This window comes from Panulirus ornatus, chromosome 35, assembly GCF_036320965.1.
Source record: "Panulirus ornatus isolate Po-2019 chromosome 35, ASM3632096v1, whole genome shotgun sequence".
Lineage (NCBI taxonomy): Eukaryota > Metazoa > Arthropoda > Malacostraca > Decapoda > Palinuridae > Panulirus > Panulirus ornatus.
The window spans coordinates 13,509,979-13,529,838 of NC_092258.1; the positions used below are offsets into that span (position 1 = coordinate 13,509,979).

Sequence of the window (19,860 nt, forward strand, 5' to 3'; positions counted from 1 at the left end):
ATTCCTGGTAAATTATATGGGAGGGTATTGATTGAGAGGGTGAAGGCATGTACAGAGCATCAGATTGGGGAAGAGCAGTGTGGTTTCAGAAGTGGTAGAGGATGTGTGGATCAGGTGTTTGCTTTGAAGAATGTATGTGAGAAATACTTAGAAAAGCAAATGGATTTGTATGTAGCATTTATGGATCTGGAGAAGGCATATGATAGAGTTGATAGAGATGCTCTGTGGAAGGTATTAAGAATATATGGTGTGGGAGGCAAGTTGTTAGAAGCAGTGAAAAGTTTTTATCGAGGATGTAAGGCATGTGTACGTGTAGGAAGAGAGGAAAGTGATTGGTTCTCAGTGAATGTAGGTTTGCGGCAGGGGTGTGTGATGTCTCCATGGTTGTTTAATTTGTTTATGGATGGGGTTGTTAGGGAGGTAAATGCAAGAGTTTTGGAAAGAGGGGCAAGTATGAAGTCTGTTGGGGATGAGAGAGCTTGGGAAGTGAGTCAGTTGTTGTTCGCTGATGATACAGCGCTGGTGGCGGATTCATGTGAGAAACTGCAGAAGCTGGTGACGGAGTTTGGTAAAGTGTGTGGAAGAAGAAAGTTAAGAGTAAATGTCAATAAGAGCAAGGTTATTAGGTACAGTAGGGTTGAGGGTCAAGTCAATTGGGAGGTGAGTTTGAATGGTGAGAGGCTGGAGGAAGTGAAGTGTTTTAGATATCTGGGAGTGGATCTGTCAGCGGATGGAACCATGGAAGCGGAAGTGGATCATAGGGTGGGGGAGGGGGCGAAAATTTTGGGAGCCTTGAAAAATGTGTGGAAGTCGAGAACATTATCCCGGAAAGCAAAAATGGGTATGTTTGAAGGAATAGTGGTTCCAACAATGTTGTATGGTTGCGAGGCGTGGGCTATGGATAGAGTTGTGCGCAGGAGGATGGATGTGCTGGAAATGAGATGTTTGAGGACAATGTGTGGTGTGAGGTGGTTTGATCGAGTAAGTAACGTAAGGGTAAGAGGGATGTGTGGAAATAAAAAGAGCGTGGTTGAGAGAGCAGAAGAGGGTGTTTTGAAGTGGTTTGGGCACATGGAGAGAATGAGTGAGGAAAGATTGACCAAGAGGATATATGTGTCGGAGGTGGAGGGAACGAGGAGAAGAGGGAGACCAAATTGGAGGTGGAAAGATGGAGTGAAAAGGATTTTGTGTGATCGGGGCCTGAACATGCAGGAGGGTGAAAGGAGGGCAAGGAATAGAGTGAATTGGAGCGATGTGGTATACAGGGGTTGACGTGCTGTCAGTGGATTGAATCAAGGCATGTGAAGCGTCTGGGGTAAACCATGGAAAGCTGTGTAGGTATGTATATTGCGTGTGTGGACGTGTGTATGTACATGTGTATGGGGGGGGTTGGGCCATTTCTTTCGTCTGTTTCATTGCGCTACCTCGCAAACGCGGGAGACAGCGACAAAGTATAAAAAAAAAAAAAAAAAAAAAAAAAACATGTACATATTCATAATTGCTTGCCTCCATCCATTTCTCACCCTACCCTGCCCCACAGGATAGGGGACTGTGGTTTCGTTGCTTTACACATGACAGCTAGAGACTGAGTGTGAACGAATGTGGCCTTTTTCTCTATTTTCCTGGTGTTACCTTGCTACCTCTTCAGCTGTCTTATCCATACTCTTCTTACTACCATACCTTTCTTACCCTATCATTTCATATTCAATCAACCCTTCTCACCACATATTGCATATTGATATTTACTCTTGAATACATTCACCTTCTTCTCTACTATTTGACCTAGTGTCCCATCTTGATCCATACATCATCTTTGGACTACTACACCATCAAACATATCCTAATCACCCCTCCTCTGGCTTACTTCAGCTCTCATGGTTCTATCTGCTGCCAGGTATGTACAATACTCTACTTCCTCTAGGTTCTCTCCACTCTAACTTCAACTTACCTGTGTTTATCCTCTGATAATCTTGTATCCACACCAACTTTCATCTTTCACCTTTCACATGGCCTCAAACTTAGAAACAAGCTTCTGCAGTTTCTCACTTGAGTCTCCCACCTGAGGTGTATCATGAACAAACAGCATCTGATTCATCTGGGCGTATTCCATCCCCAACAGACTTCAAACCTGCATCTCTCCCCTTGAGCTCTGCATTCTTTGAAAATCCTAACTATCCAGTTATCAGCACTGTCTTGAGAAATTGAAGTGCAATCCCGTCCACTCTCGCTGCATTTGCCACATTTCATCCCATTCAAAGCATTCATTCACCACCTCTTGTCTTTACACTTCAGCACTTGCCATGACGCTCTTGCTGTGCACACCACATCCCAAATGCCCTGCATTTGCCACCCTATCATCTAACACATTTAGCAGATTTTCAGTGTAATTACTCCATCTCTTCTTCACTTTTTCTTCGCCTTTTACATCTCCATTTGTTCCCTTCGTTTATGTTCTTAGATACCCTTATTCTTCTCACACTATTCGCTTTTTTCCAAAGCATTTTCCCGTTTTCCCCAAAGTTTGCTGATATTTGATCACCTCAACTCTTACATCCTCTTTTTCATCCCCTGGATATTCCTCATCACCTCCTCTTGTACATCTAATCACACACTCTCCTTCCCTGCAGAAAACCTCCATTCACTATTCTTTTCTCTCCCACTAACAACTTCATTAACTCATTCTGTCTTTTATTGCTTTCTTCTCACTTGCCCACAGCCCATCTTCCTCTTGTGACACTCTACTTTTGCATGAGTAAATATTGCTTCCTTAGATACTTTCCATTCCTCACCCACTCCCGAAGTTTTGTTTATTCTCACTCTTTATCATTATTTTCCACTCTTCCCTGATATCTCCTCATGCATGGCTCTTTTCCCCCCAAAAAAGTATTCACTCACTTTCACCACAATCTTTCAACAAACTTTCATCCATACCTCCTCCAAGAAGTGGTCAAACATCCCACCAACTGCCCCTCTCAGATCATTTACATCTAAAAGTCTCTCTTTATCATGCTCATATTAATGTGGTAAAGGACCTAAATTACTGGAAGAGGCTATACTCCCTGATGTGCAGTCAGGAGAGATATATCACTGTCAATACCTAGAAAACCCTAGAAGGTATGGTTTCCAACTTGCATTCGGAGATATCATCCTATTGGCATGACAGGTATGGAAGACTTTGTAAAATACTATCTATTAAATCTAAAGGTGTTTTATGCACCTTAAACATCCGGGACCCAAGGCTCTTCAACACATTGCCAGTTACCATCAGAAACAGCATGGGATGTACAGTAGAAAGGTTTAAATGTGTATTGGACTAGTACCTGCAAAGTGTACCAGACCAGCCAGGCTGTGGGGCTGTGTAGGCCTGAGGACTATGGCTTCCAACAGCTTAGTCGACCAACAACCAACAGCCTGGTACCAGCCTGGGCTGTGGGTTGAAGATTTCCAGAAGCTTCATCAGGTATGCAGGAGGTATCAATTAGGACATCATCCAGTAATACCTACTTATTAATCCCATTCACCTACTTGTGTTTATGTATGCCTCTCCTTTTTAAACCAGGTGTTCCTGATCACTAGTCTCTTTTCAGCACATAGCTCCTTAGGCAGTTTACCATTTTTCTTCACAATGGGTATCTCATTTCCCCGAATTATGCCCTTAACTGTTTCTATAATGTGTTTTACTGTGTTTTAGAGTGATACATATTAATGGTCATAAGGGCTGTAGGTATTGATTTTGCCCAGGTAAGTGAGAATAGTTATTTGATTGTATATGGTGCCTGTACTTTGTTATTAGTAGTAGTTAGTTTACATTGTTATTGATTCCTCAGGTAAAACGAGAGGAGGTAGACCGTCGAGTGAAGGAGCAACCTGAGACATACTCACACAAGTTCTCTGAGGAAGCTAAGTTAATATGTCAGCAGGTGAGTTTTTCTTTGTTTTCTCAAAAACAAGAGAACCTTAGTGGATTATTTTGTTTTCCATTGTTTTGAAATTATTGGATTTTCTAGTTTTATAGCTTCTTATAAATTTTTTTAGTTCACCAGTTTGTAAGAACCAGCTGAATGCAGTATAAAGAAATTTCCTGATAAAGCTTGTAAGACTTAACCCTGTTACTCCTGCTGACAAATTTTCATGAGGTGAGTGACCTTTAGAGTTAGACATGTGCATCAGTTTTTACACCTTTACTTCAACGTTTCCTTTCAAGCCTGAGTAGTTTCAGAGCCAGCAGTGTGCAATATTTTCTCCCCACAGTCAGTTACCTAATCATGCCAGTGACAGCACATTCTTGTGATTTTCTTAGGAAGGAACTGAGTTGCTGTTAGTTAGATTTCAAGGACCAGGGAAAAGATCCTGAATTACTTGACAATGTTGATATCAGGCAGAAATAGTACATAGGAACATTAGGCAGGGGCATTTGGTAGAAGTAATCAGTAGAAACGTTAGATAGGAGTCTCTACAATTACTGCACTAGAGTTGCCCTCTGCTAGTGGCCTGTTAAGGGTGAGGCAATAAAAGCTAAGAGGCAGGACTGGAATTCCCTAGTTATGGAGACTATTGTTGTGGCCATCCCCTTAATGGAGGTCCAGGTGGGAACAGGCATCAGAGGTATAGATAGTAGATAGATAGATGATATATTTTTGGATTATGTGGAGATGGTTTTATTGACAGATAGATAGATAGTAGATAGATAGATGATATATTTTTTGATTGTTTGGAGATGGTTTTATTGACAGACACTTCCAGCATTGAAAGTTGAATAAGGGGAGGCAGTGTTGCCATTGCCTGCCTGACTTTGACTACATTGCATCTGAATCTGGTGATAATACAAACTTTTATAATTTTGCTGTTGTGAATAATTGTCTCCAACATTGATTATGAAAAATAATTACTTAATATCTGTATATTAAGATATAGCTATAAAGATCAGTAACAAAACAAGAAGCAATAAAATATGATTCATGGCAACTCCTTTGATACTCTTGTTATTCTTAGTGTTTTGTTGACAGAATTACAAAATTTTTATTATTAGTTACTTTTTTCATTGTTTTTGGATGTCTTTTAGATTGTAAGGTTGAATACATTTTTTACACAATTTGAAAAATGTGAGGTTTACTGGTTTGGAAAGGAATGAGGAAGTATGGGGTTAATTGTGTTCTGGCTACCTTGAGAAATTTCAATTTAAATAGGTTTTTAGATTGTAAGAGCATAGAACCAATCCACATGGTTTCTGCAGTATCCTTGAGATCAAATTACTTCTGGGAACTGCTGAGGGTAGCTTCTTACTTATCAATGCCTGTGATGAGATTCTACTTGGTGCATGGTATTCACAACTAATGATTGAAATTCTTTGTTGGTGCTCTCTACAGCCATCTATGTATTTATCTATATATATATATATATATCTGACGCTTGCTCTAGTTGGAACACCCTCAAAGGGGTGGCCACAGCAAAGGGGTCTCCATAACTAAAGAACTCCAGTGCTGCTTCTTAGCCTTTAGTACCTCACCCTTAATGGGCCACTGGCAGAGGGCAAGTCTAGCACAGTGTTTGCAGAAGCACCTACCTAATGTTTGTAATGATTACTATCTAATGAAATCATCTTGCATTAGCAAAAATAATAATCCCTAAGTGAAGCATTAGTTTAATGACCCATAGGCCCTGCAAAAGATGAATGAAATCATCTGGTGTTAGATAAAGTGAAAATTCCATAAGGTAGCTTTAGTTTGAAGACCTTTGGCCGCACGAAAACAGAACAGAATCACCAGGCATGAACGGGAATGAAAGTCCCAAAGTGAATCTTTAGTTTGACAACCCATAGGCCCTGTAAAAGCTGAGAAAAGAAATTGTCTCAGGTAAGCTAAATATAAGTCCCAAAGTCAAGCTTTAGTTTGAACACTCATAGGCCTTGCAAAAGCTGAACTTAATCATTTAGCACCTAACAACTGTAATTATCTGTTTCTGGTTTACATAGTACTTTTATTAATTACTTGCTAAGTTTCCACACGAAGTTTACTCCTGACTTGTGACAATTTCCATATTTGCATGTTTAAAGTATGGAATAGCCTTACCACTTTTCCTAAAGGGCTCTCATGTATTTTTGATGAGCATTTTTGATAGATTTCTGGATATTGATGTTAATGTGATTAACCTATTTCATCTTTTTATGATGATTTTAATCTTTAAATTGCTGGATTCCTTTGTATATTCATCTCTGTTAGGAAAAATAAACATTTTCCACTTTGGAGCAGTAGATTTATATGCAAATGATAACAGAAAATACGTAGAAAGTATCATATTACATAGGACCCAGCATTACGGAAGGGATGTGTTCTTGGAAAAAATATCCATATTATGAATTTCCACGATGAGAACCACATTTTCCCATATACTCCCATGTTATGTGAAGATACGTTCATGCAAAAAAAGTTTCGGTCAACATAAATAATGTAAAATATTTGTAGATTGAGATATACATTTCTGTACATGTATTAAGTATAGTTTAGATGATTCTATAATTTTACCCAACAGATAGTTGTAGCTATGCAAAAATACATAAGTTTTACCCTCCAGAGATTTTGCTGAGTGGTATATGTGGTGATACTGGCATTACGGTTGTTTGTCTTTGAAAACTTACCAATAATTTCACGGTATAAGCATTGAAACATCGCTCATTTTAGTAATTAATGGAGAACAAAAGATATGTAGCCATAGAAGAAGCAGCTTTCCCTTGGGGGAAGCAGTTTTTCTTGGAGTAAGCAGTGTTCCTTGGGTAATGAAGGTGGCATACTCCACCCCACAGAGAGCAGTGATGACCGATACTTGAGTTAACTTGTACTGTAATGTCTGAGTAATGTGTTTAGTGAAGCAGTTATGGTATTGTTAACAATACATAGCCTAAATATATCTTTAAAAGCTTTCTGTTGATTTTACCATAATGTTTTTGAAACATTGCTCATTAGGATTATTAATGGAGAACTGTTCTTCAGGAGGACGAGACCTATTGCTGGGGAGAGAGCAGTGTTCCTTTAGGGGAACCATGTTCCTTGGTGGATTGTGGAGATGACATGCACCACTTTGCAGATAGTGCATGTAATGACTGGTGTGTGAGTTGATATGTGCCATAATAATGTCAATTGACAGTGGTACCTTGGGGTGGGCATAATTTTTATAACTCATAGAAAAATTGAAACATCTTCCTAAGCTTTTGACTGTTTTCTAAGACCTTTTATGGGATAAAAACAAAAGAATATTACATGAAGGTGTATTAGCAAATCTAAAGGCCTGACCCTCTACTGCCTGAGGAACTTAGTTGCACCTGAAGAACATGGTGCCCATCCTGATCTCACTTGAATTCAGTCTGGGATTTTTTGAGTTATGATTATGTACCATAATGTATGAGTGAATGTATGACAAAACATTGTCTATGCTTATCTTCAAAAGCTTACTGATAATCTTGCCATAATGTTCTTGAAACATTGCTTTCTTGGATTAATGATGGAAAATTGAACTCAGGGAAAATAACAGGCTGGTAGCTGGGGAGTAAGCAGTGTTCCTTTGAAGGAAGCTGTGTTCCTTGGCAGGTAGTGGAAGTAGCATGCACCTCTCTACAGACAGCAAGTGTGTGTGATTGATATGTGTCAACATGTACTGTAATACATGAGCAGTGTTATGAATAAAGTGGTTACAGTATTGTTGACACCATATAACCTACTTTTATCTTCCAAAATTTACCTATTTTTTTTTTTTTTTTTTTTTTTTTTTTTTTGCCGCTGTCTCCCGCATTTGCGAGGTAGCGCAAGGAAACAGACGATTTTATCATAATATTATTGAAACATATCCTATTTGATTTATTACTGGAGAAGTGAGTAATGAACTGGCAACAGTTGGACCACCAGCAGATCATATAATATGTTGTTTACCAACTATTCTTACCCATGCAAGTCAGGATACTGCTGCATTTTCACCATAATACTGGTCACTGATTCATTCCTAATGACACTTGCCATCCCCCTTGAAAAATCCTGGATATGTGTGAAAGGAGGAAGTTGAGAGTAAATGTGAATAAAGCAAGGTTATTAGGTATAGTAGTACAAAGACAGGTTACGTGAGGGTGTGACTTTGAATAGAGGAAACTTGGAGGTGGTGCGTTACATACCTGATAGTGAACATGGGGGCATGTAGAACCATGGAAGCTAAAGTGAGTCTTAGGATGGGTAAGGGAATGAAGGTCATGGGAGAGTAGAGGAATTAATGATATGAGGTATTGGCTATAGATGAGAATGTATAGAGGAGGGTATATATATTGGAAATGAAATGTTTGGGGACAATTTGTTGTGTGAGGAGAGTCAGTCAAGTAATAAGAAGCATATCGTTGAGAGAGCCAAAGAATGTGCTGCTGAAATGGTGTAGACATTTGTAAAGAAAGAGAGAAGGGGTTGACAATGAGGATATATGTGTGGGAAGTGGCAGGATCAAGGAGATGGGAGACACCAAATTGGAGATGGAAGGAATAAGGTTTCCATTGCTCAGGGCCTGAGTGTGCAGGAGGATGAAAGTTGTACATTGGATAGAGTGATTAAGATTTTGATGTGGTATCCATGGGATGATGCGACTGAAGTAGGGCTCATGAAGCAGGAAAGGTCTATGAGGCCTGTGGTTTCAATGTGTTACATATGACACCTAGAGAAGTATGAAGATTTGTAGAGGTTTTAGGAAAAGAGAAAAACAATACCAGTAAGAAGAGAGTGATGAAAGTGGTGAGCTTAGAAGAGGGCCTTGCTGTAATAAATGCATGGAGAGATTGAGTGTAGAATGGCAAAGGGTGAGAGTAAATGAAGCAAGGGGAGTGGATGAGGAATGGGAGGTATTGCATGAGGTACGCAAAAAGTAGGAGTTGGGCAGATTAGAAAGGTTAGTGAGTGGTAGGATGAAGAAGCAAAGTTGCTAGTGAAAGAGAAAAGAGAGACATTTGGGTGGTACTTAGACGGTAGGAGTGCAAGTGACTAGGGTATGTATAAGAGAGAGTGGTAGGAGGTGAGGAGGAAGGTGCAACAGTTAAAAAAAAAGGGCAAATGAAAGTTGGGATGAGTGAGTATGAGTAGAATGTAAGAATACAATGCTGTTTTGGAAAGAGGTAAATAATCTACAAAAGACAAGAGAACAAATGGAAACATTGGTGAGTGGGACAAAAGGGGAATTGATACCAGGTAGTGAAGTAAAGAGATGGAGTGAATATTTTGAGGGACTTAAATGGGTTTGATGATTGAGTGGCAGATGTAGGGTGTTTGGTTAAGGATGGTATGTGAAGTGAGAGAGTCATGGAGAGTGGTTTAGTGAGGAGAGATGTGGTGAAAGACTCATGTAAGATGAAATGTGGCAAGGCAGCTGGAGTTGATGGTATTGCTGATGAATTTATTAAGAAAGAGGTATGACTATGTTGTTGATTAGTTGGTAAGGATTTTCAGTGTATGTATGATTCATGTTGAGTTGTCTTTGGATTAGTGGAATGCATATATAGTGTCTGCATAAAGGGAAGTGAGATAGAGATGAGTGTTTAAATGAATGAGTTGTTTTTTACTAATGATACAGTATTAGTGAAATTTGAGTCAGAAACTGCTGAAGTTGGTGACTGAATTTAGATGAGTGTGTGAAGAGAAAGTTGAGGGTAAACATCAATAAAAGCAATGTTATTAGGTTCAGCAGGGTTGAGAGACAATTTAATTGGGATGGAAGTTTGAGTGGAGAAAAATAGGAGGGAGTTGAAGTGTGTTAGATAACTGGGTGTGGACATGGTAATGAATGGAATCATGGAAGTGGAAGTGAGTCATAGGGTGGGGGAGAGGGTGAAGGATCTTGGAATGCTGAAGAATGTGTGGAAAGAGAAAATATTATCTGGTTGGGCAGAAATGGGTATGTTTGAAGGAACAGTAGTCCCAATAGTATAAGCATGCAAGGCATGGGCTACAAATCTGGCTGTGTGATAGAAGGGTTGATGTGTTGGAGATGAAATGTTTGGGGACAATGTGTGGTGTGAGGTGGTTTGATCTAATAAGTAATGAAAGGGTAAGAGATATGTGTGGTAATATAAAGAGTAGTTTGAGAGAGCAGAGGGGATGTATTGAAATGGCTTGTATGTATGGAGAGAATGAGTGAGGAAAGGTTGACAAAGAGGATCTGTGTGTCAGAAGTGGAGGGAACAAGGAGAATGGAAAGACCAAATTGAAGATGGAAAGATAGAGTGAAACATTTTGAGTGATTGGAACTGAATATGCAGGAGAGTGTAAGATTTGCATGGGATAGAGTGAATTGGAATGATGTGGTTCACTGGAGTGGACATACTGCCCATAGACTGAACTAGATCATGTGAAGTGTCTGGAGGTACACTATGGAAGGGTCTTATGGGGGGGTTGTGGGTAGGGAGCATTTCTTTTGCGTCATTAAATATGACTGCTCAAAAATGGATGTGAGTGGATATGGCCTCTCTATGTCTGTTCCTGGCACTACCTCATTAAGGGGAAATGGCAGTCAAGTATGATATGAATATCTTTTCTTTCATACTATTCACCATTTCCCGGATTAGCGAGGTAGCGTTAAGAATAGACGACTGGGCCTTAGAGGGAATATCCTCACCTGACCCCCTTCTCTGTTCCTTCTTGTGGAAAATTAGAATAAAAAAAAAAAGAACGAGAGGGGAGGATTTCCAGCCCCCCGCTCCCTTCCCTTTTAGTCGCCTTCTACGACACACAGGGAATACATGGGAAGTATTCTTTCTCCCCTATCCCCAGGGATATTTATTTACTTATTTTGCTTTGTCGCTGTCTCCCGCGTTAGTGAGGTAGCGCAAGGAAACAGACAAAAGAATGGCCCAACCCACCCACATACACATGTATATACATACACGTCCACACACGCAAATATACATACCTATACATCTCAATGTACACATATATATACACACACAGACATATACATATATACACATGTACGTAATTCATACTTTCTGCCTTTATTTATTCCCATTGCCACCTCGCCACACATTGAATAACAACCCCCTCCCCCCTCATGTGTGCGAGGTTGCGCTAGGAAAAGACAACAGAGGCCCCGTTCGTTCACACTCAGTCTCTAGCTGTTATGTAATAATGCACCAAAACCACAGCTCCTTTTCCACAACCAGGCCCCACAGAACTTTCCATGGTTTACCCCAGACGCTTCACATGCCCTGGTTCAATCCATTGACAGCACGTCGACCCCGGTATACCACATCGATCCAATTCACTCTATTCCTTGCACACCTTTCACCCTCCTGCATGTTCAGGCCCTGATCACTCAAAATCTTTTTCACTCCACCTTCCACCTCCAATTTGGTCTCCCACTTCTCCTCGTTCCTTCCACCTCTAACACATATATCCTCTTGGTCAATCTTTCCTCACTCATTCTCTCCATGTGACCAAACCATTTCAAAACACCCTCTTCTTCTCTCTCAGCCACACTCTTTTTATTTCCACACATCTCTCTTACCCTTACATTACTTACTCGGTCAAACCACCTCACACCACATATTGTACTCAAACATCTCATTTTCAGCACATCCACCCTCGTACGCACAACTCTATCCATAGCCGATGCCTCGCAACCATACAACATTGTTGGAACCACTATTCCTTCAAACATACCCATTTTTGCTCCCCGAGATAATGTTCTCGACTTCCAAACATTCTTCAAGGCTACCAGAATTTTCGCCCCCTCCCCCACCCTATGACTCATTTCCGCTTCCATGGTTCCATCCGTTGCCAGATCCACTCCCAGATATCTAAAACACTTTACTTTCTACAGTTTTTCTCCATTCAAACTTACCTCCCAGTTGACTTGACCCTCAACCCTACTGTACCTAATAACCTTGCTCTTATTCACATTTACTCTTAACTTTCTTCTTTCACACACTTTACCAAACTCAGTCACCAGCTTCTGCAGTTTCTCACATGAAACAGCCACCAGTGCTATATATATATATATATATATATATATATATATATATATATATATATATATATTTTTTTTTTTTTTTTTCCTTGTCGCTGTCTCCCGCATTTGCGAGGTAGCGCAAGGAAACAGACGAAAGAAATGGCCCAACCCACCCCCATACACATGTATATACATACGTCCACACACGTAAATATACATACCTACACAGCTTTCCATGGTTTACCCCAGACGCTTCACATACCCTGATTCAATCCACTGACAGCACATCAACCCCGGTATACCACATCGATCCAATACACTATATTCCTTGCCCTCCTTTCACCTTCCTGCATGTTCAGGCCCCGATCACACAAAATCTTTTTCACTCCATCTTTCCACCTCCAATTTGGTCTCCCACTTCTCCTCGTTCCCTCCACCTCTGACACATATATCCTCTTGGTCAGTCTTTCCTCACTCATTCTCTCCATGTGCCCAAACCATTTCAAAACACCCTCTTCTGCTCTCTCAACCACGCTCTTTTTATTTCCACTCATCTCTCTTACCCTTACGTTACTTACTCAATCAAACCACCTCACACCACACATTGTCCTTAAACATCTCATTTCCAGCACATCCATCCTCCTGCGCACAACTCTATCCATAGCCCACGCCTCGCAACCATACAACATTGTTGGAACCACTATTCCTTCAAACATACCCATTTTTGCTTTCTGAGATAATGTTCTCGACTTCCACACATTCTTCAAGGCTCCCAGGATTTTCGCCCCCTCCCCCACCCTATGATCCACTTCCGCTTCCATGGTTCCATCCGCTGCCAGATCCACTCCCAGATATCTTAAACACTTTACTTCCTCCAGTTTTCTCCATTCAAACTTACCTCCCAATTGACTTGACCCTCAACCCTACTGTACCTAATAACCTTGCTCTTATTCACATTTACTCTTAACTTTCTTCTTTCACACACTTTACCAAACTCAGCTTCTGCAGTTTCTCACATGAATCAGCCACCAGCGCTGTATCATCAGCAAACAACAACTGACTCACTTCCCAAGATCTCTCATCCACAACAGACTTCATACTTGCCCCTCTTTCCAAAACTCTTGCATTCACCTCCCTAACAACCCCATCCATAAACAAATTAAACAACCATGGAGACATCACACACCCCTGCCGCAAATCTACATTCACTGAGAACCAATCACTTTCCTCTCTTCCTATATGAACACGTGCCTTACATCCTCGATAAAAACTTTTCACTGCTTCTAACAACTTGCCTCCCACACCATATATTCTTAATACCTTCCACAGAGCATCTCTATCAACTCTATCATATGCCCTCTCCAGATCCATAAATGCTACATACAAATCCATTTGATTTTCTAAGTATTTCTTGTTAGGAAGAAAGAATATTTGGGCACGAGATATGTAGACACACTGGGCACTCAGAACTCAAAATGAGACAGCTGCTTCTTGCAACACCTCATCAGTGCCTCACCTCATTCAGGAGATCAAGACCCTATGGACCCAAAACATGGACCTAGAATACTTCAGGAACCTTGCCAATTCCATGCCCAGATGTCTGGAGATGGTAATCAAGGCCAAAGGAGAGATGGCAAAATACTAAGATGTAAGTGTGACATTGCCTATGAAAATGTAAGGAAAGGTTGAGATTTTTTTTGCAGACTGTATGTTGAAAATCCTAACCAACCAATTAACAAGTTACCCCCATTTTTGAGAGATTCAGTTTTTGTATTGTCGATTCCACCCACCTTGCCACACTTCATCTTATGTAAGACTTTTACCACCTCTCCACTCTTCACCAAACCATTTCCCCTGACTCTCTGACTTGGTAAACCATCCTGATCCAAACATTGTGCATCTGCCACCCTCTCATGAAACACACTCAGCAGTCCTTCAAAGTATGCACTCCCCCTTCACTGATGTTTCCATTTGTTCTCTTGTTTTCCTCAAAGTATTAACCTCCTTCCCAATCAACTTATTTTCGCTGAAGTTTACTGATCCTTGTTTGCTCCAACTTCCATTTGCCCTCTTTTCCACCCCTGCACCTTCCTCGTGACCTTTTGTCCCTTTTTCTTGTACATTTCCCAATCCTTTGCACTGTTTTCTAGTAAATACTACCCATAATTCTCTCTTTTCTCTTTCACTAACAAGTTTATTTCATTATCCAATCACTCACCTCCCTTTCTCACCTGTCCTTTTCCTGTCTTCCACTTGCCAGTCATTTCTGCCACAGATGCTTGCACTGCTTCCCTAAATATTTCCCATTCTTCTCCCACACCCCTAACCTCATTTAATTTCACCTTTAGCCATTCTACACTCACTCTCCCTTAGTATTTTTTTTACACAAGCCTCTTTTCAAAGCTCACTTACTGTCATGCACCCCCTTCTCACCTCTCATTTCCTCTTTCCCAAAAACCTCCCCTAATCTTCGCATTTGCCTCCACCAGATAATGATCACACATGCCACCAACTGCCCCTTTTAGCACATTTACATCCAGTATTCTTTCTTTTGCATGCCAAGCAATTAGTGTCTAATCCAATAATGCTCTCTTACCAGCTTTCCTACCCATATACATATACTTTTTAAACCAGATATTCCCAGTCACCAATCCCTCTTTCAGCACTCAACTCCACAATCTGTTTACCATTTCCATTCACCTTACTGCATACTACATGCCCCAAAGTTACCCTCAGCTAACACATTACTCTTCTTTAGGCAAAGTAACTTTACTAAATACCCCATATCCCACAGTTATACCCCGAAGTGCTGCTTTACTCACCTTTGCATTTAGATCACCCTTCACCAATACTTGTTTTTTTTCATTAAAACTTATGACACACTCATTTGCTCCCAGAACTCTTGCCTGTTATCATGTTTCTGCAGACAAGATGCATAAGCAGTGATCAGCCATCATTCTCAATATTCTTTTTCTTATTGTACTTGATCTCCATGTCCCGCTTCAGCGAAGTAATACCAGGAAACAGACAGAGAGTGGTCCATCCACCCACAAACACATGTATGTAAACGCCCGTGCACGCACATGTACATACATCATACAAACCTCCAACAGCCAGGAGTGAACCCAGGACCCCAGCATAGCTGGCAGGAGCACTACCGCTCGGCTATGGTCTCATGGACCAGAGCTGCTGACACACTTAGCCAGCTGCTCCCACAACACTTGCCTCTCATGATCTTTCCTCACATGACCAGGTGCATAAGCACTAATAATCACCCATCTCTCTCCATCCACTTTCAGTTTTACCCACATCAATCTAGAATTTACTTTCTTACACTTTATCACACACTCCCACAATTGCTTCAGGAGTAGTGCTACTCCTTCCTTAGCTCTTGTCCTCTCACCAACCCCTGGCTTTACTTCCTCTTTACCCTCGAGCTTCATTTCACTCAGAGCCAGAATATCCAGGTTTCTTTCCTCAAACATACTGCTTATCTCTCCTTTCTTCTCATCATGGTTACATTCACACACATTCAAACACCCCAGTCTTAGACTTCAAGGAGGATGAGCACTCCTCACTTGACTCCTTCTTCTGTTTCCCCTTTTAGAAATTGAAATATGAGGAAGGGAGAGTTTCCAGCCCCCTGTTCCTGCCCCCTTTAGGCACCTTTTATGATATGCATTCTTTCTCCCCTGTCAATTTTACCTATGTCAGTCTGGAACTCAATTCCTTGAATTCTTTCATATATTCCACAGATTCTTCTTCAATAGTAGATCTACTCCTTCCTTAGCTTTTGCCTTTACACCAACACCTGAATTTGCTCTGAACCATTCTTCTTCCCCTTTACCCTTTTGCCTTGTTTCATTCAGATCCAGAACATCCAGGTTCTATTCCTCAGACATTTTTCTTATCTTTCTTTTCTTCTCATCTTGGTTACTTACACTCATATTCAGAACCCCAGCCTAAACCTTGAAGGAGGATGAGCACTCTTTATTTTGCTCTTTCATTGGTTCCGTCTTTTAGAAACTGAAATCCAATATGTTATATTTTTTTTTCCAGCCCCCCCCACTCCTGCCCCTTTTGGTCACTTTCCACAATATGCAAGGAATATAGAGGTAGAATTCTTTCTCCCATACCCTTACTACACTGTTAATATTTCATTTATTGAAGAAACTTGGAAAAAAAAATTGGATGCAATGAAATTTGGCTTCTAACCAACCAACCTTTCCCCAAGTTAGTCAGTTAGAAAGGAGGCCCACTACAGTAAATGACAAAAGGACATTGCTCAAGGTTAAAAACTCAATGAGGAATGAAAATAGCAAAATATCACTTTTCTGTTTTTTTCTTTGTTTTCAGTTGAATTGGCAGCAGGTTGGGACCACATCTGTTGCAGGTTAGCATTAATTTTCAATAAATTTTCAAGTAAATCCAAGTGTTTATATGGGCATCCTCAAGAGAACAGGTATGTAAGACCCTCAAGGATACTTATCATTAATGATCAGAAGGAAAAAGATTTTCTGATTGTGTACCATGAAATGGATTTATTTGAAAGTGTAGATTATACCTCAAGTCTGGAGAAGTTTTGGCTTATTCCACTGTAGAAATTTAATGTCAGGGAAGCATTTTTACTTTTACATCCTGCCTCTGGAGTCCTTTCTATCTCTGTGGGGCTCCTGCAGCACTCAATTAGCAGGACATGACAGGCAGGACCATAGGTCATAGAGTGTAGTGATGCTGTGCACACATCTTTGTGGAGATACTGCTGAGCAGTTAAGCTGTAAATGTTTGATGTCATTGTTGGGTACTTGTGTCATCGACATGAAGGGTCTTAGGATATGTGGAATCGGTATTCTTGTAGTAATCTCACATGCCTAATCATGTGAGAAAAATACGTAAGTAATTTCAGTCTTTGATTATAACACAAACATCATACCTAATCTGTTCTTTGAAGGCTTTTCCTTACCAAGGGATGACTATACCCAAAAAGAAATTTAATGGTGATGAAATTCTTCTCTTACCTTTAAAGGTTTTACGGGTTGATTTGCCAGCCTTGATGCCACCCCAAAATGAAAGAAACTAGTTTTGACTCAAATTATTACCAGTAGGGAGAGGTATGGGGACAATGAATTATGAGAGGTATTATTATGTCACCGTCTTTGGTAAATTACTAACTGGTTCAGAAACCCAGAAGTTTGACAGTAACCTCCATTTTGGCCAAAGATTTCTCATGAAATGGGTCTAATAGTGATTTTATTGGTCTATATATATATATATACGATATATACATTATTTTTTTTTCATACCATTCGCCATTTCCCGCGGTAGCGAGGTGGCATTAAGAACAGAGGACTGGGCCTTTGAGGGAATGCCCTCGCCTGGCCCCCTTCTCTGTTCCTTCTTTTGGAAAATAGAAAAAAAAAAAACGAGAGGGGAGGATTTCCAGCTCCCCGCTCCCTTCCCTCTTAGTCACCTTCTACAACACGCAGGGAATACGTGGGAAGTATTCTTTCTCCCCTATCCCCAGGGATAATATATATTGTATATATGTATTATTATAATATTTTATTATACTTTGTCGCCATCTCCCACGTCAGTGAGGTAGTGCAAGGAAACAGACAAAAAATGGCCAAACCCACCCACATACACACGCATATACATACACGTCCACATGCACATATACATACCTATACATTTCAACGTATGCATACATGTACATACACAGACATATACATATATACTCATGTACACAATTCACACTTGCTGCCTTTATTCATTCCCGTCGCCACCCCACCACACATGAAATGGAAACCCCCTCCCCCTGCACGCACATGAGGTAGCGCTAGGAAAAGACAACAAAGGCCACATTCGTTCACACTCAGTCTCTAGCTGTCATGTATAATGTACTGAAACCACAGCTCCCTTTCCACATCCAGACCCCCAAAAATATTCCATGGTTTACCCCAGATGCTTCACATGCCCTGGTTCAATCCATTAACAGCATGTTGACCCTGGTGTACCACATCATTCCAATTCACTCTATTCCTTGCACGCCTTTCACCCTCCTGCATGTTCAGGCCCAATCGCTCAAAATCTTTTTCACTCCATCCTTCCACCTCCAATTTGGTCTCACTTCTCCTCGTTCCCTCCACCTCTGACACACATATCCTGTTTGTCAATCTTTCCTCACTCATTGTCTCCAGGTGACCAAACCATTTCAATACATGCTCTTCTGCTCTCTCAACCACACTCTTTTTATTACCACACATCTCTCTTACCCTTTCATTACTTACTCGATCAAACACATCCCACATATTGTCCTCAAACATCTCATTTCAAACACATCCATCCTCCTCCACACAACCCTATCTATAGCCCATGCCTCACAACCATATAACATTGTTGGAACCACTATTCCTTCAAACATACCCATTTTTGCTTTCCGAGATAACATTCTCACCTTCCACACATTCTTCAATGCTCCGAGAACCTTCGCCCCCTCCCCCACCCTGTGACTCACTTCTGCTTCCATGGTTCCATCTGCTGCCAAATCCACTCCCAGATATCTAAAACACTTCACTTCCTCCAGTTTTTCTCCACTCTAACTCACCTCCCAATTGACTTGTCCCTCAACCCTACTGAACCTAGTAACCTTGCTCTTATTCACATTTACTCTCAGCTTTCCTCTTTCGCACACATAACCAAACTCAGTCACCAGCTTCTGCAGTTTCTCACCCAAATCAGCCACCAGTGCTGTATCATCAGCGAACAACAACTGACTCACTTCCCAAGCCCTTTCATGTACCACAGACTGCATACTTGCTCCTCTCTCCAAAACTCTTGCATTCACCTCCCTAACAACTCCATCCATGCATCCTTGCCGCAAACCAACATATACTGGGAACCAATCACTTTCTCTCTTCCTCCTCGTACACATGCCTTACATCCTCAATAAAAGCTTTTCACTGCTTCTAGCAACTTACCTGCCACACCATATACTCTTAATACCTTCCACAGAGCATCTCTATCAACTCTTATCATATGCTTTCTCCAGATCCATAAATGCTACATACAAATCCATTTTTTTTTCTACTTATTTCTCACATACGTTCTTCAAAGCAAACACCTGATCCACACATCCTCTACTACTGAAACCATGCTGCTCTTCCCCAATCTGATGCTTTGTAAATGCCTGACCATCTCAATCAATACCCTCCCATATAATTTCCTAGGAATACTCATCAAACTTATACCCCTGTAATTTGAACACTCATCTTTATCCCCTTTGCCTTTGTATAATGGCACTATGCATGCATTCTGCCAGTCCTCAGGCACTTCACCATGAACCATACATAGATTGAATATCCTCACCAACCAGTCAACAAGACAGTCACCCCCTTTTTTAATAAATTTCACAGCAATACCATCCAAACCCGCCGCTTTGCCAGCTTTCATCTTCTGCAAAGCTTTTACTACCTCTTCTCTGTTTATCATATCATTCTCCCTAACTCTCTCACTTCGCACACCATCTCTCTTTATCAAATCATTCTCCCTGACCCTTTCACTTCGCACACCATCTTGGCCAAAACACCATATATCTGCCACTCTACCATCAAACACATTCAACAAACCTTCATAATACTCACACCATCTCCCTCTCACTTCACCACTACTATTTATTACCTCCCCATTTGCCCCCTTCACTGATGTTCCCGTTTGTTCTCTTGTCTTACACACTTTATTTACCTTCCTCCAGTGCATCTTTTTATTCTCCCAAAAATTTAATGATATTCTCTCACCCCAACTCTCGTTTGCCCTCTTTTTCACCTCTTGCACCTTTCTTTTGACCTCTTGCCTATTTCTTTTATACATCTCTCAGTCATTTGCACTATTTCCCTGCAA

At 40.8% G+C, this 19,860-nt stretch overlaps 1 protein-coding gene across 3 annotated transcripts in view; it reads left to right on the plus strand.

Moving 5' to 3' along the window:
- Gprk2 (G protein-coupled receptor kinase 2) overlaps nt 1-19,860 on the plus strand; it is a 324,238-nt gene that overhangs the window by 268,942 nt on the left and 35,436 nt on the right. For 2 of the 3 annotated variants that reach the window (XM_071683094.1, XM_071683095.1), the window contains exon 10: nt 3,828-3,920. In XM_071683094.1, the coding sequence (XP_071539195.1) occupies nt 3,828-3,920 (93 nt within the window). Of the gene's footprint in view, nt 1-3,827; nt 3,921-6,986; nt 8,833-19,860 lie in introns of those variants that run through there. The other variant, XM_071683096.1, reaches the window with a different exon arrangement.